We start from the raw sequence: 24,026 nt of genomic DNA, 5'->3' as shown, positions 1-24,026 counted from the left end.
TTTACTTTTGTTTTGTTTTAATATAAAGGTTATTCTCCTGAAGCCTTGTTGCTGCAAATCACTTTTTATATTAGTATTTAATACTTAACTGGGGTAAACATGTACTATTTTGTAATAATTTTAATAAAATGAAACAAAATAATGGTAATACAGGTAGAGCTTTTCATCCAGTATTCCTTGATTTTAGGGTTTCTGCATCAAGAGTACTGTGACCATGCTGTAGTTCCCATTTTATACGAAAAAATTTCTTCCATTATTGTAGAGTTGTAACTCTGCCTTACGCAACAGTGAATCGGTTAATGGCACTTAAAGGCCAGTTCTAAATAGGTCATGAGCAATGAAGTCAGTAGGGCTAGTGTGTCAAGCATTTCTTATCTTGAATGAGGGTTGTCTATGTAGGTCTTTCATGTTTTCCAGTAGGATCATCATCTCCAAACCTGTTCTGTGCTGAAATCTGGCTATTTTGTTCACTGGTAGGAAAACTACTTCTGTTGTGCTAACTTTCACTCTATATGCATTCAAGATGTTTTAAAAATGTCTTTCTGTGGAGGGGCAGCTGCACGTGTGGCAGTGACCTTGCTGGAGCTGTTCTGTGTGGCACTTCAGAAGTTTAGGTACAGCTTTCAAATGCAGTTACGTACTCCCTGTGCTGAACAGGAGAATCTGGCATATATATATAAAGAATCTGTGCTTTTAATGCAGCTTGTTCCTTAAGTGCTCAAATTTGTTTGCATGCTCATATTTAGAAAGCACCAACTGGCCTATGTACCTTGGTGCAAGTGACGTTGTGGAAGGACTTGTGTAGATTTGTCAGTCCACACTGGAGGAAAGCTAGTTTCTAAATAGTGGTGCATGCTTTGTCTGGCCTATGGTTTTGTTTGTTGGTTTTTTTTTAAATGTGAGGAGCAATGAGTATTAGAAAACATATTTAATAGGCGATAGGAAAAAATCTAGTGATCTAGGCATGTATCAAAAGGGTCAGATCATATTTTACTGTGTAATTTTGTGTGTCACAACTGAATGCCATTCCCCTGAGCCTAGTTTTCAGAGCATTGTGATCTGTTATTACTAAGATGGTGACAATGGTCGGGTGAATTACTTTCCAAAACCAGTAAAAGCAAGAGGAGAGAACCTCTGATTTTGTATTGTTTGTCAGCTACTTGGCATAGCTGTGAGATGGTGCAGCGCTCCACAGAGTCCTATATTTAGCTGTTTCCAAGGAGATGTTCTGTGTGATATTGATAATTGCATTAATCCTTGATTTACACAATCTGCAGGAAAGGAAACTGCTCGTTTTCCTAGTGTTGGCTTTTTAATTGCCCAATGATCTGTAATTTATAGACACCTTGATTTAAGTCCTTTGTGTATGCATGTGTGTTGGGGGCAAAATCAGTGGTCAAATGATCGTTTTTCTACCATAGAAATGATTCATGAACATGAGCATTGCTTCTTGATGTTACTGTCTTTCTTACACTGCTTTGTTTTTACTTGTGTGAGGTATGTCTGCGTGTGAAAGACTTCCATTGTAAGCAGGTTGAAGAGATGGCTTGATGACATCCTGTGTCTTCTGTGTCAAAGGCTAAGAACATTCATGTCAACGTCACTTGTGCCAAGAGTACTGTTAAGATATTCATGGTTGAAAACACAACTCTGCTCAGCATGTGCAATTTTCACTGCATAACAGAACAATCTTCCTGTCTCTGGGTCTGATGCAGTCACTCCCTGCATAAGAAATGTTTCAGGGCAGTATTATCCATGGACCTGTTTCTGATGCAGTCAGCTCAACATGCTTTGTACATCTCTGAAAGTAACTGTGGACTTCTGAGGTGGAATTATTTCAAGCAAAACTTCTGAGACTTTACATCGAAAATATATTCTACCTAGTTGACCTGCACTGATTGAATTAAACTGAGTTGGAAAGGAGAAGCAGACAGCCAGCTAAAAAGCTAACATATTAGTTTAAACCATGTAATTCACTATGCATGCTCTTTCTGCATACTGTTGTCCGTGAACTGGAGCTTTTTAATTGCCTTGTTATACTCCAGTGTTTCGTGGATATATAAAGTATATCATGTCACAATGACGACAAGCAAGTGATCTTGGTAGTAGTTAAAATTCTTCAGGTTATATTTTATTCTGATTTCCATTCATACTTTATTTGGAACTGCAGCTGACCTACTTACTCATTTCAATTAAATACTTTGAGACATTTGTCTTTCCTTTTGTAGAAAAGAAGAAAGGAGAGCACAACGCTGAAGGAGAAAGGAAATGAACAGTTCAAGAAAGGAGGTGGGTTGATAATCTTTTAACACCATATGGGATATTAGGGAATCTTAAATTAATACTTAGCCATTGTGGTGATGTTGCAGAAAACCCATAGGAAGATCTCACACCTATCACTGTTCAAATCTATCATCTATATCATTTTCCATCCAGCTCTGGAGAACAGAAAGAGATAGCAGACCTCCTTAAGAGTTAAGTTTAAATCACAAAGACTTGGATTACTAAAGCAGGATTCTCATGAAAGTTAAGTGTTTAAATCCAAGAACATGATACAGAATTGACTGCCTTCCAAGCGCCAGGGTTTCTTTTACTAATCAAATGAGGCTTCCACTACGCTCCGAGTTTTGCTAGTGCGTGTGCTTAAAATTGACGCAGGACTCAGTGGCTCAGTAGCACTCTCATACCTTTGTACATTTGCATGTTTCTTTTTATCCACTGGCTCTCTCTGTTACACATTTTATTGATGTATGTGTGTGTACAGACATCTATATATATATATATACACACACATATATGTACATCTATAGGTACTTACATGTACATCTATATACGTGTATATGTGTATATAGAGCTGTACACGCATGTATGCGTGTGTATATATAGAGCTGTACATGTACACACACATAAGTATATTAAAAAAAAAAAAAAAATCTAGAGGTATGTAAATTTCTAGCTTATGCCAGAACTGGACACGTTCTGAACGTAGTTAATATGTAACAACAGGCTTGAGGTCAGTAATAAATACCTGTACCAATGCTTTTAATTAGAAAACATAAAGGGGGAAGTGATTTTGACACCTGCCTTTCATTTAATGTTTTGGTGGCTGGAGGATTCACAAAGAAACCAGGAAATGCAGATTCAAACTTTCCTCAGTCAGCAGGGACACAAACAAGTAACTTCCCCCTCCCAGAAGTACACCCTGATAACCAGGCAGTGGCCTTCCTGTTGGAGGTCTCTTAGCGTGTGCTAAGAGAGCAAGATTCCGGGGGAATGATTTACCAATTTGGGCAAGCATCAGAGCCGGCAGAAGGGAACTACTCGGACCCTGAAAGCCGCACACCTGTAACGTTGGCCGAATCATCTTGTGAAGTCTCATCCATAGCTTCTTCTTGACGGATTCTTTGGCAGATCTTTTCAGTGTGCCTGTGCCTGCCAAAGTGCTTACTAATTAGAAATACACCACCTTTTAAGCACCTGAATGGTCACCAGCTAATGTGCACAGAAAGAATTGCTCTGTTTTGAGGACAATGCACTTGTCAGCTGGCAGGGCGTTGTTCAGAGTCAGTATACCGCCTTTTCACTCTTGACTCTACCTTTATTAGAAAATGAATAATTTGATAATCCATGTGGTTTACCACTGGTCCTTGCTTTAGACCAGACTTGATGACGGATGACCTTCAGCTGATAATGGGTTTGTGGTGACCGACCTTTAAGTCGGTCATTGAAGATGATGTGGTAAATAAAATCTCTCCGTAGCTGCTTTGAACAGGTATCAGTGCAGTGATGTGTTTCAGCACATGCTTCCTTTCAGATAAAGGATATGCCTAATCTAAAGAGATTCTACCTCTAAGGTTGGTACTCAAGTAGGATGAAACAATTTCAGGGATTAGAATTACATGCACATCGTGCTGCACTTGGTACATTAAGCTCAGGACTACATTTCTGCTTTTACAAGGGTGTTGATTTTAAGATAATTAATTGTCATTAATCTATGTACTACTTAGTAATGCACTTTGTCTGAGAGCAGCTACTGATTCCGGTTTAATATTGCATCGTACATTGAGAAATGTTTCCAAAGAAATCTTAGCCATGTGGTTCACTCAATGTACTGGCATTTGAAATAAATTGTCTGTTTTGGTTTCTGTCCTATTGCATCTGCAGACTATGGAGAGGCGGAAGACTCTTATACGAAGGCTCTGCAGATTTGTCCAGCCTGCTTCCAAAAAGATAGGGCTGTTTTGTTTTCAAACAGAGCTGCTGCAAAAATGAAACAGGTGAATATTCGTTTTATTTTATGAAATACCATGTATTGATTACATGACAAATGCAATAATGAAGTCATTAGGGGTGCATAAAGGAGGGCAAAGGAATAAAGCTGTTTGCAGGTTTTGCTGCTTGCTCAGTCTCATGCTCCCAGTAGAAATGCTGGTATGCTTGGTTTTAGTGAGGATGAATACAAAGCTGAAAGTTGCAATTGGAACTGCTGTTCAAAGTTGCTCTGCTGCATTATGTTTACAACACTGATTTTTCTTTCATTCTCTCTATTTTAATGAAATTTAAAGTTCATGTGGAACGGATGTCTTTAAGCATGTTTAGCATATGCAGACCATGTATTAGATTGTTTAGAATTGTAGCTAGTTAGTGTTTTTTCTAAAAGCCTGGATTGTCATATACTTCATTTAATTGGCTCAAATGCTTTGAGGCATAAGCAGGACTTCCTAACTATGGCTTTATTAATTCAGTTAGTCTGCTTCCTTCACAGTTGCCATATAGTAGGACAGACCTATATAGTACGTCACGGTCTGGATAGAATGGCCACAGCTTTCTTCAGATGTTTTCTCTTCCTTGACCAGGGACAGGTGCCCAGATGCTACCAGAATCGGCAGTGCAGTTAGGTAGCATGCAAGGCATAGAACACAATCTGTCTGAACAGAAACTTTCACTTCTTTAGAAAGAGGAGATACTAAGAATTCAGGGGTAATTACTCCCTGGTTTTGCCTTTGCTTTTAAGATTAAATTATTATAGAAAAATAGCACAGTAACTCCTATCCTCAGTTTACCTTCCTGCAAAGGGAACTTTCTTGCAGTTTTCCTCCAGTATTGAGACAGATGCAGCTCTGTTTAGAAATGTACCTGGCAGCCATATTTAGGCATAAATAAATCAATTCTGACTCAGCATAGAGTATTCTTGTTTGGCTAGAATTATCTGACTTGCTGTTGGGATACTGAATTGTTTCAGCACGCAAGGAAAAAAGGGAATAAAATCTGTAATAACAGATGCTGGAACCTTTCAAATACGAAAGCTGTAAACTGAAAAGCCTCCTCATAATACAGATGTTAGCTATTCGTAGCACTGGGAAACTAATCCAATAGTCCCCAAAGCAGGCCAAGATGATAGAAGAACTGTGCACAAGCTAGTGTATCCCACCAGTATAGATCAGTGGAACCTGACAGACCAAGACATTACTCTGAAAATCGATTCATATTATCAATAACTTCCCCATTAAGTTTGTTCTTCCATACCTGCTGCACCCATTTGCTTTGCACTACAGTAAAAGCTTGGGAGGCATTCTTCTGTGAGACAGCTTCTGTTTTATGGAGGGGAAAATAGTTCGTTGGGTGTAGAAAGATTACTGCTACTTAGATCAACCATACAAGCACAGAACAGCCTGATTTTTTTTTTTAAGCCCTTTTAGTTTGAATGTAAATAGGATCTCTGTCTCTGGTCTTTTGGTTTTTTTCTTGTTTTATTATAAGCAGATTGCCTGGCTCTCATCTTCTAACTATGGTTGTCTGGGTGCACTAAAATCTTGTCCCTACCAATTCTGGAACTCTCATGCATTGTCCCTTGTAGAGAAAGCTGTATTAGTGCTAACGGCAGTATCTGCTTTCCAAATGTCTTAGCTCGTACAAACAAGAATTTATCTGGGAGTCTTGGGAACCGTCTATTCCAGCCCCTTAATTACTTGACTAAGGTAGAAAAGCTGTAGCTCAGTTAAGCCAAGGCCTGCAGATGTGACTCAGCCTTTTGACTGTAGCTTGCTGCCGGCTGTTCAGTGCAGACCGATTAGTGGGGCAGCCATGCAATTTGAACACTGACAGCTTTCACAGAGAGGAAGCTGATCACTGGTAAAGAGCTTTACATCAGAAGCAACGGTATGAAAAACCTTGATTACATGAACATCCCAGTTCCTTGGCCTGCCAGACAAACCTTTTTGCTTGCAATTGTAAATAATCTGTGTCCCAAGAAATATGAGTTAAAGCTAACAAAACTATTTCATGTTCTAGGACAAGATGGAAGCTGCCCTAAGTGACTGCAGCAAAGGTATGACTTTTTCTGTGTGGTGCTCTTGTGCCAGAAGATCTTTCATACATAAATGATGCCAGTTAGTGCCTTACTGCAGAGCTGTAATTTGGGGCATAAGGGTCTTTAAAGAATTTATAGAAAAGCTGTGGTGGAAGACACCTGAATCTAGAATTACTTATATTATTTTTATTATTTATTTTGTAAAATGTCTATCAAACTTTTCCTGTCTCTAATCATTTACTTTCTATTCTCTTGTGCCGATAAGGCTGCTGTTGTACTTTTAAAATAGGAAAGTCTTTTTATTATGGAAGCCGTTTCCTTACACCTACTATTTTAAACCCACTTCCACCTGCCATTCCCCCCCCCAATCTTGGTTTAATCCCAGATTCCAAAGAACCGTGAGGCCTTATAGAATTAAAAGCATTATCAAGTCCCTTTTATGCAAGGCTTTTGCTTTGTCACAAGGGCTTATGCTCTCCCGTTCTTATCCTGCATAGTTTTCTCTCTGCAACTTCGGGTGAAGTCATTTCAGCTGTGCATTGCTTTATTGCTTCCGCCCACTCACCCATGCTCGAATATTTGTTAAACTCCCCATGACAGCTGGGGGAAAAAAATCCAAATTACCAATCAGAAAACTAATCCAATGGCTGCGTGCCAGTACTGCTTGTACAGTAAATATGAGTTTGTACATGCTAAAAGTATTCTTGAAGATAACAAATTCTAGCTGGCCTTTGTCGGTTGGAGGTCTGCGTTGTTTTGGCGGTGGTGCATTTTGAAAAACACTTCTGCTAATTTTGTAGTGGCTGAAAGGGAATCTGTCTGCTTTGCAGCAGTGAGAGTTAAACCTACCATCACTTGACACTCCCCAGGGACTTGGCTTATAAACTGCAATGCAACACTTGGAGCACAGCAGAGCGATTCACACTAACCTGCAACTTGCTGACTGTAGCATTGTCTTTGTCCTTCCAGAAGAAATAAGCTAGAATATTTAGCTAGATAATCCTAGATTTAATTGTCCCCAGAACCGTTTTAATGGGTTAGTAATTATAAAATGGGCAGTCTTTCATACACCCTCTTTCTGTGATGAAAAGTGGATAAAGAAGTTCTTGAGAAATTACCGTTTGCAGGTTTCTCTTAAGTTTAGCATTCGGTCTTAACTGCATCCGTAAACGCGGTCATGGCTGCCAAGGGAATAAGGAGAGGAAAAGCTTAAATTCAGTCAGTATGCGCCTCTGCTAACTTGTAGAGCTAATATAACCGTTTGTGGATTCCCAACCCAATTTTGACTGTTTGATATTAAATTCAGAAGAACACCAGTAATTCCCCTGGAGTTTGCCTCAACTTGAACTGAGATAAGCAGGGAAATGTTTATTTTCCCTGCTCTGTGTATCTTTAGGTATATTTAACTTCAGCTGTAATCTAATAATATACGCTTATTTAATATACAAAAGCTGAAAAATATCTTACAGGTCCTTAAAATTTCTGAGGTGTCACTTAGAATCTCTGCATATATAGTATTGCAAAATTAAATGTTTGTGCATTATAAATCACTTCTATCTGTGATAGATTGTAGACATTGAATGAAATACGATCATTTGCACTAGACTTTCACAGGCAGATGGATGCCTTTCTGAATTATGACTCAGCTTTTAAACTGTGACTCTGCTTGATCCTAAGCTACATTGTAAAGATAACTGTTAAGAATTTAATACACACTGAAGAATTCATTTGAGGGGTGTAGAAATGTTTCAAGTAAAATACTGTGCTTTGGTTTTGTTTTCTAGCAGTGGAATTGGATCCTAACTATATTAGAGCTTTGCTGAGGAGAGCAGAACTATACGAAAAAACAGAAAAACTAGATGAAGCTCTGGAAGATTATAAGGCAGTCCTAGAAAAAGACCCATCAGTTCATCAAGCCAGAGAAGCTTGCATGGTAAGCCTTTTTAGTATACTTTGGCCTAACTTTAAACCAAGGTCTTCTCTTTCCTGTTCTAAATAGTCAGTGCTGTTTATGCAAGCAGCTTTATATGCAGTGGTTATAATTTTTTTTTGAGTCTGAAATTGTAGTGGTTTTCTCATCTGGTTTTACGTAAGGAAGATTACATGAACTGCCACAACTTCCATGACGAGTCTCAGGTCCATAAAGCATAGTCCTGCTTTTACTTTTGTAAAATGAGTGAATGTAAACGTGTGTTCTGAGCTGTAAGCATGTAGTTACATGTTTAGCTGTTGAACAGCGTGCACGCACACACACACAAACACACGCTTCGTTCTGGTTTTCTGACTGAGGCTGTTAACTGTATTTATGCATGTGCTAGAAAAGGTTGCCTGAACCACTGCTGCATTTTAGTAGCCATCGTTTCAATAAGGATCTTCAATTTGGAGATCAGAATACAAGCACCCAATAATACAGTTCTTGATAGCTGTTTAATTAGTGGGGGTCTGGTTTTATTTCAGTAGAATTATTTTTCTAATTGGTAAATTTGCAATCTAATACCTTTATGGCATAATTATAAAATAATTACTTTTTTTGATCACTCGATTACATAACTTGGAGGATGGCAGAGAGACAAGATTCTACCAGTCTGTATCTATGTTTGTAGCTACTTTGAAGTGTTGATATTTTTGTTTCTTGATTTAGCTGTTTTCTGTTCTTTGCTATGCCTAGTGTGTGTATTGGCCACTTTGAGTTATTTTACTGATAGTGACTGAAGTCTGCTATTAAACTTCAAAAACTTAGCCTTTCACTTGAAGAAAAAGGCACCTTGTGGTTGCAAACAGCACTCTCCTGATTCAGTTACTTTCTTCGTTCTAAACAAAAAAAAAGAAATTCTGCAGCTTAGTACTGTGTTCCAATGTCCACTTTCAATCAAATTACAAATGCTTCAGGACTAAACGTTTCTTGCAGAATATTTGCCGTATCTCTGTAAGTGTAAGGAAATGCTTTAAAAGTTTCCTTGGCCTTTAGGATGTGTCAGCTTGGATGAAAAAAGGTTAACCCCTAGCACTTCCTGAAACCCCAGTCTAACATGTAAATAATCCCTGCTCAATGGGGATTTAAAGTCACTGCCACAGCCTGCTGATTTGAGGTTTTAAGTAACTCTTTGTGTAAAATACCAGCAGGAAGTGGTTTTTCTAGTGATATTTAGTATGTTAATGAAAAATAAAAAAAAGCTGTGGATTTGACAAGTTCAGAGGGTCTTTTCACAAGGGTAGAAAGAAGGGAAATTTATTTTGTGCAGAAAGCTCCTCTGACAGGCTGCTTGCTGTTCTTATTTTTGAAAAGAGGTTATGAAGGCTGTGTTGAAAGGACAAATGTGGTAGAGATGTAGCCAGACAGCCTGTGGTTTTGAAGGAACGTGCTAATGAAAGGTAGCCACTATAAAAAGTACAGTGGTGGTCGCTTTTTATCAAAGTGGGAGCTTCAGGTCACGGTAGGTGAATGATTTTTGCAAGCACCGGAGAGCCTGGAAAGAACTGACCATCTTCTGCAGGGAAAACTAACAGCCGAACTATTCCTCACTTCCATTTTAAGGTAAATGGATGCATTTTTAAAATCTAATTCTTAGTTCGGCACCCAAATTCATATGCCAATACTTGACTTTATTTACATCTGGTTAAATTTTCAAAGGGTGTCATTATTTTAGTTCAGCTTCACATCAGTGAACCTGCAACGTATTCCGCCCCATAAAGAAAAAAAAAAATCATTTGCTTCACCTGCAAAATTATCTCTAAAACCACTCTGAATATGTTGATGCAGAAATATTTTTGAAAGGCTTAGGTTTAACTGTTTTAACTCTCCATTTGGGAAAATAAATAATTCGTAGTGATTCCCCCCCCCCCCCCCCTTCCCCATACCATGGTGTTGTAAGTGACAGATTAGAAACTGCATTTATAGCATATTAGACAAGAAGCCTTGCCTGAAATTACTTCCTCTGGGACAGTATCAGTTGCACTGATGGCAGAAAAATATTCTGCTTAACTGTGTAACTCCTGTAAGGGTATGGTTTCACAAAACAGCTAAACTGATCTACTAACTGCCTGCTGCTTACAAAGCTGTCCAGTTGCTTTCCTTCTGCTAGCGCTGATACTAGCTCGTGTCCCGCCCTAGGGGATGGCTGGTTCTACATATGAGCCTGGCAGACAACTAACTCTGCTAAAGGGAAAAACGGCAACAAGAAGCAAAAAAAGCCAGCAAGTAAAAGGCCCCAAAGTATATACTTGTATATTGCCTTGGCTTTTTGCAGTCAGACAAGTCCTACTGCAAATGCTAGTGAGAAGGAAAGAAGACGTGGTCAAGGCAGTGCAGGAATTGGGGCCATCCCTTTTGGCATCCCTTCTTGACAAGGTCAGTTTACTGTACTGTGAAACGACCCACTGATGCTTGTTGCATGCATCTGGTTGAGAGCAGGAGAGCGATTTATCACCTAGCTCTTGGCAGTGCCTTAATAAATTACAAGCTTGCCAAACGTTATTACTGCATGGGTAGTGAATGTGATGGGTCCTGGGTCCATCACAGTCCAGAAAAGAGTATTTGTGTTGGCCTTGTGTATAGTCTCCTAGCTGAGACTATGGCTTATTTGATCCAGGAATTCAGCCAAGGAGCCTGCTGACATTTCTAAAGGAAACGATGGGGTTTAGTTTTTGTAGCTTGTAGTCTTTTAGCATTAGACTAGCTCCAGAGTGAGGCCTAGTGTAATCTAGCCAGTTACTTGGTAAAACAATATTGGTGTATAAGGGGTGCATTTTAGCAGCCCATCTCAGAAAGAACAACTGTGAAGATCAGACAGATTGTTGTGAACCACCAGTCAGGACTCCACAGATTAAGACTTGGGAACACTGTCAGTAGTTGGTACAAAATGTAAGGAGTTTAAAATACATATATTTTGGCTGATTGGAACCCCCTGAAAGTATAGATACTGTCCTTTGTACTTCTTGCAAAACCACAATTTTCTTTCAGTGAGTATGCCTCTAATAGTGTCACAAAAGAGCCCTTGCTCAGTAACCGGTGGAGATTTGGGCTAGAAGACAATCATAAACAGTGCTGCTGTTCTTCCTGGCCATCTTTCAGGAATGTTTCAGAACGATCAGTAATTTATTCTTAATCTTTGTAGCTGGGAAGTACAGAGGTTGACCGTTTCATATACCTTCTGCTCCTTGACCACATTTTACTAGGCAGGGGCTTTAGGCTCACGTGTGGTGCGGAACACTTTGTACAAAATGCCGTCAATTTACACTGTAGTGGGATTTAGGACATTCTGTCCTGAGTTGGTCCTGTTCTTTGTCAGGTTTCAGCGTAGAAACAATCTTTTGAGACTGCAGCGTAAAACTCCCCGCTTGAAAAATTGTTAAGGAAATACTGACGGCTAGTTTTACACTTTTAAAAATATTCATAAGCAATCTCTAAATCTCATAATAAAAAAAAATTCCAGCTGTAATGTTGACTCAACATATGTGGTTAACATACCTAATATGTAGGAGACTAAGCAGCTTTGCTTTACTGTAAGGTAAAGTGCATTGTTCTTTGCAGAAATACCACAGCATTTTTCCCCCTCACTGGTAATGAAAACGATGCATCAAGAGAATCTGCAAATTACCTGCATTCACTGGTAGAGCAAATCTTGCTCCTTCCTGTAGACAGAAAATATTTCACATACTGCTTTAGGGAATGTCACGGTCTTGTTAAATGACAGTTTAAAAATATTAAATGCACAGTAGTTCTTCGCTTTGATTTCCTGATGTGGTAGCTGCTCTAAAATTTCAGTACTGTTTATATTTTAGGAGTACAGTGCTAGTGTTTTGATTTAAGTCCTCGTGTTGCACACTTCAGCTACTTTTGACACCTTCAATGCCAAATTAAACGGTTTGAAATTATAATGTTTTGTGGTCAAATCATCCCTATTGGTGCTTTCCCAGAAAGTGTTTTATTATATGGTATCAATCTTCAGGTTTTGTTTTTAGCAGATGCATAACAGCGTTGTGTGAATTTTAGCTTCAACGCAGTTTCTGAGGGATTGGCAGGCCAGATAAACTTATTTACCAAAAGGAGCTGTACTTTGAGATAAGTATCATAGACACCAGATAAACAGCTGTCCTTATGGACACCTTTCTATAGATAACTAACCTTGCAAATACATTTCTGGAGTGAGAAATGCGGAGTCTTTGGAATAGCAGTATTCCGAGAGACAAAACATGGAGGATGTACTTCAGATCAAGGATTTGTGTCTTCGTATCCTGCTAAAGCCTAATGTCCAAACGTGAGAGACACGTGCTATACATGCCAAACTCGTCCAAGATTCAGCAAATCTTACAGCCGCAATGCAAACTGAATTTAGAGCCTGGGGATATCCACACGTGTTTTCATGCAGGCAGCTTAGGTCCCGATCTGCACCCAACTTAACAAGCCCCTCTGCGTCAGCAGGAGTCGGATGAGGTCTGACTGGGCTAATGAGATCTGGCTCGTTGGTGGTGATGCTGGGCCTGGGCTGGTTTCAGGCTTAGCCATCCATATATATCTGCGTTGTATTCCTTAGTACTCATTTTTCTGGGTTTTTTTTCTGGGGTGTACCACCTGTCTTTCCCATCCCTATAGAAGATGGACCGTGTTTGCCTGCGTTCACCAGCACATCCTGCATTGGAGAGGAATAGTCAGGCAGCCGTGTCTATGGACTTCTTCTTGAGGTGGACATCTTATTTCACTGTAGCAATATCAGGATGACAAACCTATCCATGATGACTGGAGCTGTAAATGACAGGAAGGAACAAGATTAGGAAATTAATTCTTCAACTCTGTTGAGACACAAGGGAAGTGTATCAGGAGTGAATTCCACACCCGTTACCATAGTCCGCAACTGTAATTAATTTACTGATAGCACCATTATAGCAGATCTGTCTTATTTGCTATGACCTCCTCAAGAAGAGACAGCATAGTTACGCATATAATTGCATGCAGAACTGCCAGAATTATACATTAATAAGCAGAGTATAAAAGCTTGAAATAGTACTTCTGAAATATATGAAAAAGATGTATAAAAAGTGACTGTCATTCATAATATTTTGTTTCAATATTGTAGTTAACTGATGTATAGAAAGTGCAAAATTTCAATAATACAATGGTAAATCTAGTTGTAGTGAATATAAAATTCTAATGAAAAATGATCGTTACAATCATATAGCAAAACACCAGTACTGTGTAAAGATGGAAGATCAGTCACAGATGTTCTAGGCATAAATGGGAATCTCAAATCATGAGGAATGCATAGACCATGCAGTTACATAATGCTCATGAGAAACACGGGATAAGTTTGTTTGTGATGGTGCAACAGATTTTAACACTGGTGCCAGTTCTGAGGAGGGAAAAAGCATGTTAATGAACCGTTACTTGGACTAATGCCTTGCTCGGGATGAACTGTTGGAGTTCCCTCCCCACGATCAATTGCCAAATCAAGGCCCTTATTTGTAATACCCTGTCCTCCTTAGAACTATGCCATACGTTGTGTAATAAGATGCTGCTTGTTAAACTATGTCCTGAAGTTCATAGACGGTTAGTTCAGTGATCTGATAAAATATTTGTATTTAGAAGACATCAGTGTTTTCACAGCGCAGATCTCCTTGAAGTGTGATGCCACTGAGAACTGACTTTATGGATGTTTTCCTCATTACACCTGTGTTTATGTTCAGAAGCCAAGTGCTGCGCTTGCTTAGTTCCTCTAGCCTCTCTTACAAATTTTATGCATCCAGCAGAGGAGACAGAGCTAAAATATACTTCAGTTGTAAGTCTCTTACATTCCATAAGCTTTTCAGTTAAAACCCCAAGCAAACAGATTAGATCTGTTTTTCAGCAGTAAAAAATGTATGCCTGTGTGAAACCTGCACTTAAAAGTTACAACTTACTGTTTATGTGAACTGATGTCATAGGATGAATCACAGGTTTCTGAAATAAGATGAAATTGTGGTTTGACATAAGGATTCTTTTTAGGCCATAAACAGTGTATCCTGGGTATGAAAATTCCAGAAGCTTAACCTAGAGTATTATTGAAAGCGTGGGTCTGGTTCCAATTTTTGTCTCTTTCCACAGCGATTACCTAGACAAATTGAAGAGCGGAATGAAAAATTAAAGAAAGAAATGTTAGGTAAGTAACATGTACATAACTTGCATAATAATCTTCGTAGTCTGCTAGAAGAATAAAAATGCATGAGTAGAATCTCTTGCATAAAATCTAAAGAGGGTAAATCTTAAAGGAAATACTTGTTCTCTGGTAAACAAAACTCCTGATTTCTTCATAGTTCTCTGTTGCTTGCTTTCACCTACAGTAAGTTCTAGCCAAATAATTCTCCCATACAGAAAAGACTATTAGTTCAATTTAAAGAAAGAAATACTCAAGACCTTCTAAACCAATTTAATATCGATGCATATAAAAGCAGGGGAAAATGGTTTGAAACAGACCAACTGCTCTGCCCTTTCTCTCTGCAAGTAAACCTTCAAAGGAAACATTCCCATGAAAGGGATAGAACAGGGTTTTCACTAAACCTTGACGTAAAAGAAGTCAACCAGCTGTAATAACTGAGCGTGTTTGATCTTGTGTCTGAAGAAATAAAGTTGGTTCTTTTTGTAGCGCTTCCAACCTATAGACCTCCATGTCTTCATGTTTACCTTGATTTATATAGTATTTCAGTTCTGTTTGTGTGGAGACTGAATTAGAGCTACCCAGCGTTAGAAACAGGCATCTGGCCTTGCTAGGAGTGGAATTAGATTTCCTAACTGTGTAGCTCATTGTCTCTTGACTCTTTACTATTCTATATGAAAGGATACTACGGACTCTACTTCTTTGTAGAAAAGAGAATTTCATTAATATAACTCATTTGCATGTATGTGCCCCCATTGTCGCGTTGTATGGTATTGCTTGGATAATATCTTAACTGGATTGATGTATTTCAAAAGGGTAACTACTGAAATAAGATTGCCCAAGCAAGACTGGTTTTCATGTGTAATCTGAAGTGTAAAGCGCTTCGTGCACCACTCCCAGTGTTATGGTTAAACTAACAGTTACCCTCCCGCCCAAAAAAAGACTGCTGTCAGCATTGTCTACTCTCTCCTAGTTAACAGGGTTTGTTAATTCTTAGGGGTTCAGACGCTACATAAGCCAATGTGACATTCTGGTGCTTTTTAAAATGAGGTTTTATTTTTATATAGTCTTCATTTGGACTGTTTAGAAAATCCACACAAAAGAGCAAGGACAAATGACAGTATAAGATAAAGAGAAACTAAGTGTACCTAACCTGTTTCAGAAATAGCTTTCAATAGTTATCTGTTTACTCATTCTAGGTGTGACAAGTCCTAGATGAAATGCTATTTTAAGATGAGTAGGCTTTGAGGGTTTGGAATGGGAAAGGGGAAGACAGTGTTTTGCTCATCTGCAGAGAGTCAGGTTAAATAAACTCCGTCTGTCTTGCATACTGTAACACTAATTCTTAAATTATTTGGGAAGAAGAGACTGTTTCAAGGGCTTATGCTGAAGCTGCTATTTTTCTTTAATTTATTTTTTCTTGCTGCGCAGGGAGTCTGATTAGCTTTTGCTTTGTACCTGTTTTGGCCTAGTGAGGTTGCAGTGAGGCTTTCTAGACCTTTACATCATCAGATTCTGTTTCCACCATTGTGCTTAGAACAAGCCATAAATAAAGAAGGTTAAGTGTGATAGTGCTATAAATGAATGACAAATGAATAAATATAATATAAATAAATGAAAATCTCCAGAAGGATCATGCCCATTTGTAGGACATGGGATGGGAAAACAATTCCTGATCTTTTTTGAACTCTCCCTTTGTACCATTGTTACCAATGTCTAAAGGGCCTCGCTAATCACAAGGGACTATACTGAAACAATAAATCCAGCTTTATAAATTGCCATTAAAACCTAGTTCTATAATGCTAATTTTTGCCTAGATTTCAGACTAGACGTGATCTTTTTTAAAAGCGTTAATCCAGCGGCAGTTAGGATTTCAGAACGGAACTGGTCTTTTGGAAACCAGTTCAGGCTGTTTATATTGGGCTTCTCAAGAAAGGAATCCCTTCTCAGTGACATTTACAACAGTAAACGTCAGTGTACCTCCTTGCATGTATGTAACAGCCAGGATAAGCAGACAAAAGAGTGGGGTGGTACAGCGTATAACTCTATGTTCATCCACAACCTTTGCGTGTGACAGGATTCATATAAATTGTCACATGTATTGTTAAAATGATATGGTGTCAATTGGGCAGGTGGTATTTTATTCTTAGCACTGCTTGTGATCACTAGCGTAACACAAATTGAGGATTTTTTTCCATAATATATTCTCTTAATAGAACACTTGAAATTAAGTTAGGAATATGGGCAGGAACCTGACTGATTTTTTTAAGTGTTACAAAATTCCCTGTATCTTGTCAATAAGAGAGATAGCAGTGATGTTCTGGATATAACGATGAAGGCCTGGGAAGGAAACACTACCCAGGTTTAGAAAATGCCGCTGTTCTGTCTGAGGTCAAGGAAAAACCCTTGCAATTGAAGAAGGGGGATTAGATGGGAGTTCTGGAAGGAGTGAAAGAAGACAAGCTTGATACGGTGTGGTGGTGAAGAGATTTCTTTGGATTGTTTTTGTTCTACAATGTATTTATTTTAAGCTGTTTCAACTTCTTTTTCAAGCACTTCGTTAATGCTATTTACCAACTGAGTACTGTGTCAGGATAGACCATTGCTTGTGGTAATCTGTTAGGAGATTATCTGACTGCTAGTTAAACAGTGCCAGGTGTGCAAGGATTTATTCCCCCGCCTTCTCACAGGGGAGTCAGCTCAGGTGTCTGGGTTGTACCCCAGATTTTTTGGTTCCGGGAGAGCAAGTCAGATGCATCCTAATAGTTCCAGGTGAGGCCTGGTCCAGGAGCCCTGACACTAAACTTAAATTAATCACCAACAGAATCTTTAGAAAGAATGTCACACGTCATGCTTTGGCTCCTTTGAGGTTTGGATATTGAATTGAATTCTTATTTTAGTCAACGATTCAGCCACTAACGTTGTTTTTTCTAGGCTTTTATTCTTTCAACTAAAACTAAGGCCGGGTATGCCCAACTAACAAACACTGTCATGAAAACTGGAGCTGTGTACAAACAAACCAAAATAAATGGAGTGCATCTTCCTCCCTCCCCAAGTATGTTTCCTGTTTTCCAGTGCTACAGCTCATTACCACGTAGTTTGTCAGAAGCCGAAACCACTTCTTAAGTGAGTGTGTGTAAATAAATCAGAGTACGCATTGTTGGCTGGATTTTTCTTCCAGACTACCTAACAATGAATTCTTGCATGCAAGTGGTAGTGCATGTGATTGATGAAGTTGATGTCATCAGAAAAAACATGTTTTGTTGCCAAACCAAGTCCATTTCTGCTATGTGTTCTGCAAGGCTCTAACTTTTCCAAAGCTGACTTTTGTATTTAAATTATTTTCGTATTTTTGATTCAGCCTTTGCAGGTTAGTGCTGCCACTTGCCACTGAAGTTTGCTCAGTACGTACTAACCTCCGAGTTTCACGTTAATGAAAGCTTAACTTACAGTGCACTTTGAAAGTAGCTTTTAAATCCATGTGGCTCTTTCCCTTTATGTTTTCATAACATGAGCGTCTTCTGCCTTAGTAATAGCCCAGGACATGACCATATACTGACCATTTTCTGCGTTCTTTTTTATTTCTCTTCTGACTTTAAAGCCAAAGATTTCCAGCTATTGTGCAACAAGCTAGTCTTGTTTAGAGAAACTATAATTGTTGTGATAACTAGGACCAGCTCCTTTGGGGAGAGAGTGTGAGAAGAAGGGAAGTTTGGAATACTTTTAGCAAGGTTTAGCAGCTCGGGGCCTGTGGCAACAATACTGTGTGGCTACAGGGGAGCCAAGTATATTGGACATAAAACAATGGGATGGAACATATGCCAATCTGTGTAACCCATCTCATACACACAGAGTTCATCAAATCTAATTAATAACTACTGGGACTTTCAGCTTAAGTTATAAATGAGTGCATTCCAGAAAACAGTGAAGTGTACTTGATTATCAATGTGATTAATGGGAAGACCCGTCAGAGCATATCACCTGGGCCTTTCTGCCAATAAGGGATTTTTCCAGCTATGTGAGATCAGCAAGGATATTTGTTAGGCTTAGTGCCTAAAGAATTGGTTTCTCTCTCTCTCTCTTTTTTTTTTTTTTTTTTTTTTTTTTTTTTTGGATACTGAAGGCTATGTTGTATTTGCAACTAAGCTGCTAAACTCCAATACTGTCTATAGGGAGATCATTTTAAATAGTTCAAACCAGAGCTAATATACAGTTACTTTTAGTTCAGCCCTCAGTTACCATTTAGGGAAGGGAAAAGGATTTGGCCTCGCTCTTCTAATTGCTTAAGAAATGTACTACAGAAAGTTATACAAAGATGAGACTCATCAGGAAATTTGTCCTTTATCCAAAAAAAATTCTTAACGCAAACAATGTATAGCTTTTCAACTTCCAAACACCACATTAACACTAGCAACTATACTAGAATTACTGCCAGAAAGACTGAATAGCGATTAATTTTGGCTGTTCCATCTTAATGTAAATTGTGAGAAATCTTTTTGTGCATCTGCCTTTTGCAACAGGATGTTACATTGCAGTTTAGGTGAGTAATGAATCACAGACTTCTGAGCCCTAAATTGATTTTTACCAGTTCGTTTTCTTGTTAACCTCTGAATATTGCTTTGCTGAAGAAACTTGACATGCTGGAGTTCCAGGTGAAAAGCAGACATAGGCTCTCTAAAATATAAAGAACAAGATCTATGAAAATACGTTCTCAGAGGGGAGGATGTGACCCTGCCCGGGGAGAAACGAGTGTTTGACTGCTGAGGACTCTTTGCAGCTGAGTCACAGCTCCACATGCCTTTTTCCTTCCTTCAAGCACAGTCTCTGTTTTAAGAGAGCTTTTCTTTGGGGGGAGGGGAAGGTTGGACTTAACTACAGATCTTAATTTAGGGATGAAAGCGGAGTGGGGGAGGAGGAAATAGTGCTTTCCTACAATGATGGGTTTATGTGCGCCAAGACAGCAGGAGCAGCGCTTTGGGCTTGAGTTCCTGGAAAAGGCAAGGCTTTCTTCTGCTTCATTAACAATTTATTAAATCTGGCTGCACCAAAAGGCATTGCTGTACGTGGATTTAAGTGGTAGAACAGGAAGGCGACCTATGACTGTATTGTTTTAATTATTCAATCCTAGTGAGATGAAGACCGAAGTACTAAATATATCATCTAGTCTTTAGCTTCTCCCAAAGAGCTGGCCTAGCTGCAAACAGGAATACCAAGGCCCTTGTTCTGTGTTTATTGGCTCTGGTATGACCGGAAAAGAGCCGTCGTCCTAGCTCCAATTCGAAAAGACCTTTCACAGCCTCCTGAAACAGGCGCACTCGGCGGCCTGCTCCTGAGCCAGCTGCAGTGCCTGGGTAACTTGCGAACTGTTTACAACTGGCTCTAGCAATGCCAGACCATGCCAGGATTCTTCCACCAGCAGACAAAGACACTTCTCACCCCAAACTAAGCTAAGCAATGACCAAATGTTTGTCTAGAAGTACAATAGCAACTATTCATCCCAGTCATAGAGATGCTATGAACAACTTGATAGTTTTATAACCAAAATGCTTTTAGGATGCAGTATAAAATTATGAACTTAATCGTTAACTTAGCTCAAACAGGGTGTAGCTTAAAAAAAAACCCCACAACCAGTACTAGTGCTTAGTATTAAACTAATCCTAGCCGAGCCACTCACTGGAATTACTTTGGCCAGATCACTCAACCACCTCATCTGTTAATCCACATAGAAAAAAAAATTCAATTGGAGACAAATTCTGTCTCGCCAACTAGCTGCTTTTGTAGGCTAGGGTTGTCGTCTTTGCTGTGTAAGGCCACAGAATTTCCATGTTGACTCTCAAAGACCAACCTTGCTTTAAAATAATTACACAAATCTCTGAAAGATACCCAGTTGTGGACCAGCAGTTGGATGCAAGATCTTGATTACTTTGGCATATTTAGGAGTACTGTAGTAATGCTAACTGTTAGTTTCTTTCTGCAGGACTGACTTGTTCCTTAGAACAAAATGTTTACGTTTTTCCCCAGCCATTGCTTCTCTTTGTATTTTCTGTGAATGTGTTCAAAGAAGCTCCCCCTGCCCCCAATTCAATTTTGGAAATGTGATTGAAAAAATAGCATATTTTGGTTTATGGTGATGGTGTCCAGCCTGACTTGAACTGTTGCCAGACTGTAAGAGATAGGGGGCATACTTCCATGGGATAAGTTCAGACTTGGATACGATTTCTGGTTTGAGCACGGTCACAGGCCTGCAGTGTCATGCAAGGCAAATCTCTTGATCTGTTTCTGCTCCATTTGGGCAACATAAATACTGCTTGTCTCTGTCTGAAGAACTTACACATGGCTCTGCTCCTTACGTTTCTCTACTTTATCACTGCTGTGAAGTTGCTGCTTCAGTGTGGCTTAGCAACAAAGCCTGCGCTGAATTCTGGCTGGTGCAGGGTAGTGAGGGAGCTGACTTAATAGCAACAGTGACGATTGCACTGCTGGGCAGAAACAGGGTTTTCAAACAAACAAAAGAACTTAGGGAAAGCAAAGAAACAAAAGAAGTGTCCATATGACTTCGCAGTTAGATTCTAATATGTTAGTTTAGAAACAGAAACTGAAGGTGAAGGTGACTAGAGTAACAGAGCTGTTTCTCATGACTTAAGATGGCTTGCGGAAGGCACACACGTGCACGTAGGAATAGGTGTGGCCTTTGCGCGTTTTAGTTCCCTGATTGTGACTACTGCAGTTGCTTAACTGGGTTTCCCGTGTGCCAGCTAATGGTGGTGTCGTCACTTTTTCCTCACCCTGTGCACACGCAAAACTCCCAGCAAAACAAAATCCATTGCCCTGAGGATCTAGTGAAGGCAGAAGGCTTTTTGAAAGGTGGTGTGTAGCCTGTGGATGCAAACGTAGGGTAGGCTTCAGCTTGTCAAAACTTCCTCTGTTTGTTCTTTGGGAAACCAGTCTACAATTCGGCATTGAAGCCAGGAGGAAAAGAATGTTTTCCTTGGAACACTGAGCATCTTCCTCCTTTGTCTTGTCATGCCAGGGGCTCAGCTTGGGTTTAGCCAACATTGAAGTTGTTACCTCTGCTTCTTGTTTAATTTTATGCATTTTATCTATTCTGTCACCTCTACAGAGGTATGATTTTTTTAAAAAGGATGTCCTTTTCTTGCCCTTCCCCTTTTATGGGTGGTAGCAAGATTCGTTTTCTAGAGTCGGGAAGCATGTATGCTACATACATGCTGATAGAAGCCTTTAGATTTTATTAACTGTTATACCCTATGTATATTTAACAATGCATGTTAAATAATAGTTGTTTAGAGCTCTTCACGGTGTTAGTTAGTCCTGGAGAACTGTAGCTTTGAAAGTGAGTTAATGATGTTATGTCATGGCGCTGAGTTTTTCTGCAGGCAAAATGGCTGTAAAGTTGTATGCGTCAAATGGGACTGCTTCGTTTGCAGGTGTAAACACAGTTGCAAGGATGAATTTGTTTTACTTTTCTTTATATCGATACACACCTTTAGGAAGGGATTTTTAATAATTACAAATGAGCAGTTTGAACTTTGGCTTTCATTGTTTCTTTTGGTCGTCATGGAAACCGGCTAGTTTGTTGGTTGGTTATAGAGCTGTAGCTGCATCAAAAATGACCAGAACTGAAAACCTTGTGTTAGAAAATTGAATATTGGCAGCTATCGGTTATATCCAAGCGTAAGTATAGGGGAGACCAATGCTTTGTTGCGAGCTGTTAAACTCGCATGCCTCAAGAGCTTATAACTGAGGAAATACGGTGCTTCTGGATAGCTGTAACCACACAGCCATGACTGTCTGCAGCCACTGGCTCTTCATCACTGCCTGACAAGCTGTTCAGAACCAGCGTGGGCATCTGTTTTCAATCCCAAAGCTGACAGTAACTACATCACGATTGGGATTTTCTTAATTCATGTAAAAGCCTAAATATTCAACAAACTGCAGAGATTTCCAAAGCATTTACCTTAAATTAGTAGATAAATCAGTAGAGCGGGACGGTGTAGTTGGGCATAATTCAATGGGGGTTTTCTCTCCGCTTAATGCGTAACGTGTTCTCTCTCCTTTTCATTGTAGGCAAACTGAAGGATCTTGGGAATTTGGTTCTCCGCCCCTTTGGCCTGTCGACAGAAAATTTCCAGATAAAGCAGGATTCATCAACTGGTTCATACTCCATCAATTTTGTTCAAAATCCAAACAACAATAGATAACATTAATTCAGTCTAGTTCTGCTGGCTTTCAGGCTTTGTGACCGTATGCTTGCACGTACCAATAAAAGGATTCAGCAAACATTCTTCGCGCTCCCCAAGTGAAGATAAGACTCAAGCATATTCATTTCCCTGCTTGTGAAATAATTTACAATGTGGATGTAAAGCAAATCGTTTCACTTCTCTTAGTGATAAGTGTCCAGTGTGTGATTTTTTTTTTTTTTTCCTTCCCTTGCGGTGTTTGGATGTCCAACAGTCAGGTTCATTATTTTGGCCCATTCAATGCTGGCAACAAAATTCTAGCAAGCAATTCAGTGGAATCAAAATGCCCACGCACCTGTAGCCAAGAACAAAGCCTAATGGTGTCTTGGGGAATTAATGAATCTAGCAGAAGCACTTCTCCACACTCAGCAGGTGGATATGACTGACAGCATGCATGGAAGCAAGCCAGCCTCTTCTGTGGAATAATTCTCTTTGTAATAAAGGCTTGGTATTTCTGTTGGTTTGGTCTGTGAAGTTCTTGCCTTATTTGAGTCCTTCCCGTGGTGGTATTGTTTTTAAAACTGCTTACAACCACGCACAAATAACATACTTGCAAGACATTAATTTGAAGCATTTGATTTTTTTTGTCTTGCTTATAGCAATATCAGTAAATTAACCTCAGGCCGCTCTTGCACCACAGTTTGTTTACTACTTATTATTTTTTCTGAAAGTATCAAGGAAATTTTGTGCCTCTGTGTGTATAAATATATACACACACACAGACTTTGTGATGGTACCAGAAAATTAATTGAACTTGCTTGTCCGAGATTCATTCATATCATGGATATCCATAATGGCAAACAAATAAGTGAGGTTAAAGTTGATTGCAAAAGATCTTCCTAATGTACCAGACCTTGAAGGCTTTGAAGTATCTACCCGTCTGTCTAGGTACTGTTGAAGTCGTTCATTCAGGTTTTGGAGGAGGGGTGCCTTTTATAATGACTACATCCTGTTTTGTATATTGATGCTGAAGTGTTTACATTGGAGGCAGATTTTTCAGTTGTCTTCATGCAGACTTCAATACATGATTAATTAAATAATTAGTAGTGGCTGGCTGTTGGCTATTAATTGTCATCTTAAATTTATTTCAGGAAGTCTCCTTCTGCGTACTTAAGGACTGAAATAGAGCTCCAGTCTTTACGCTAACATGCCTGAAAGGAGTAGTCTCTCAAGCTAAGGTGTTCGTCGTGCTTTATTTTCTTCTTTTTCTCTGCAGCTGTGGAGGGGTTTTTTGATCGTTGTTTAACTCCGTCCTGCTGCAGTTTTAGTTTTGACTTTGTGGTTACCTGTTTGTTTGTAAACTATCTCAAGTCTGCAGTGAGTGTGTATTAA

General features: G+C 39.3%; 1 protein-coding gene and 1 long non-coding RNA gene across 4 annotated transcripts in view; one reads left to right on the top strand and one right to left on the bottom strand.

Annotated features, from left to right (window-relative positions):
* Positions 1-23,155, top strand: part of TTC1 (tetratricopeptide repeat domain 1) — a 33,419-nt gene extending 10,264 nt beyond the window's left edge. For all 3 annotated transcript variants that reach the window (XM_087760032.1, XM_087760030.1, XM_087760031.1), the window contains exons 3-8: positions 2,229-2,289; positions 4,165-4,277; positions 6,292-6,328; positions 8,095-8,243; positions 14,388-14,442; positions 22,522-23,155. In XM_087760032.1, coding sequence (XP_087616158.1) covers positions 2,229-2,289; positions 4,165-4,277; positions 6,292-6,328; positions 8,095-8,243; positions 14,388-14,442; positions 22,522-22,655 — 549 coding nt within the window. In that variant the 3' untranslated portion in view covers positions 22,656-23,155. The remainder of the gene's footprint in view (positions 1-2,228; positions 2,290-4,164; positions 4,278-6,291; positions 6,329-8,094; positions 8,244-14,387; positions 14,443-22,521) is intronic.
* On the bottom strand, positions 10,195-22,540 carry LOC148055550 (uncharacterized). Its single transcript, XR_015705281.1, has 3 exons — positions 22,412-22,540; positions 14,204-14,394; positions 10,195-13,052 (listed from the first exon to the last, which is right to left on the bottom strand). It is a non-coding gene; the product is annotated as an uncharacterized LOC148055550 (long non-coding RNA).
* Positions 23,156-24,026: the final 871 nt, after the last annotated feature.

This window comes from Nipponia nippon, unplaced genomic scaffold, assembly GCF_047370975.1.
Source record: "Nipponia nippon isolate SJK-2023a ecotype South Korea unplaced genomic scaffold, ASM4737097v1 scaffold_21, whole genome shotgun sequence".
Lineage (NCBI taxonomy): Eukaryota > Metazoa > Chordata > Aves > Pelecaniformes > Threskiornithidae > Nipponia > Nipponia nippon.
Note: the sequence above shows the minus strand (reverse complement) of the source record. Positions and strands in the feature narration are given on the sequence as shown.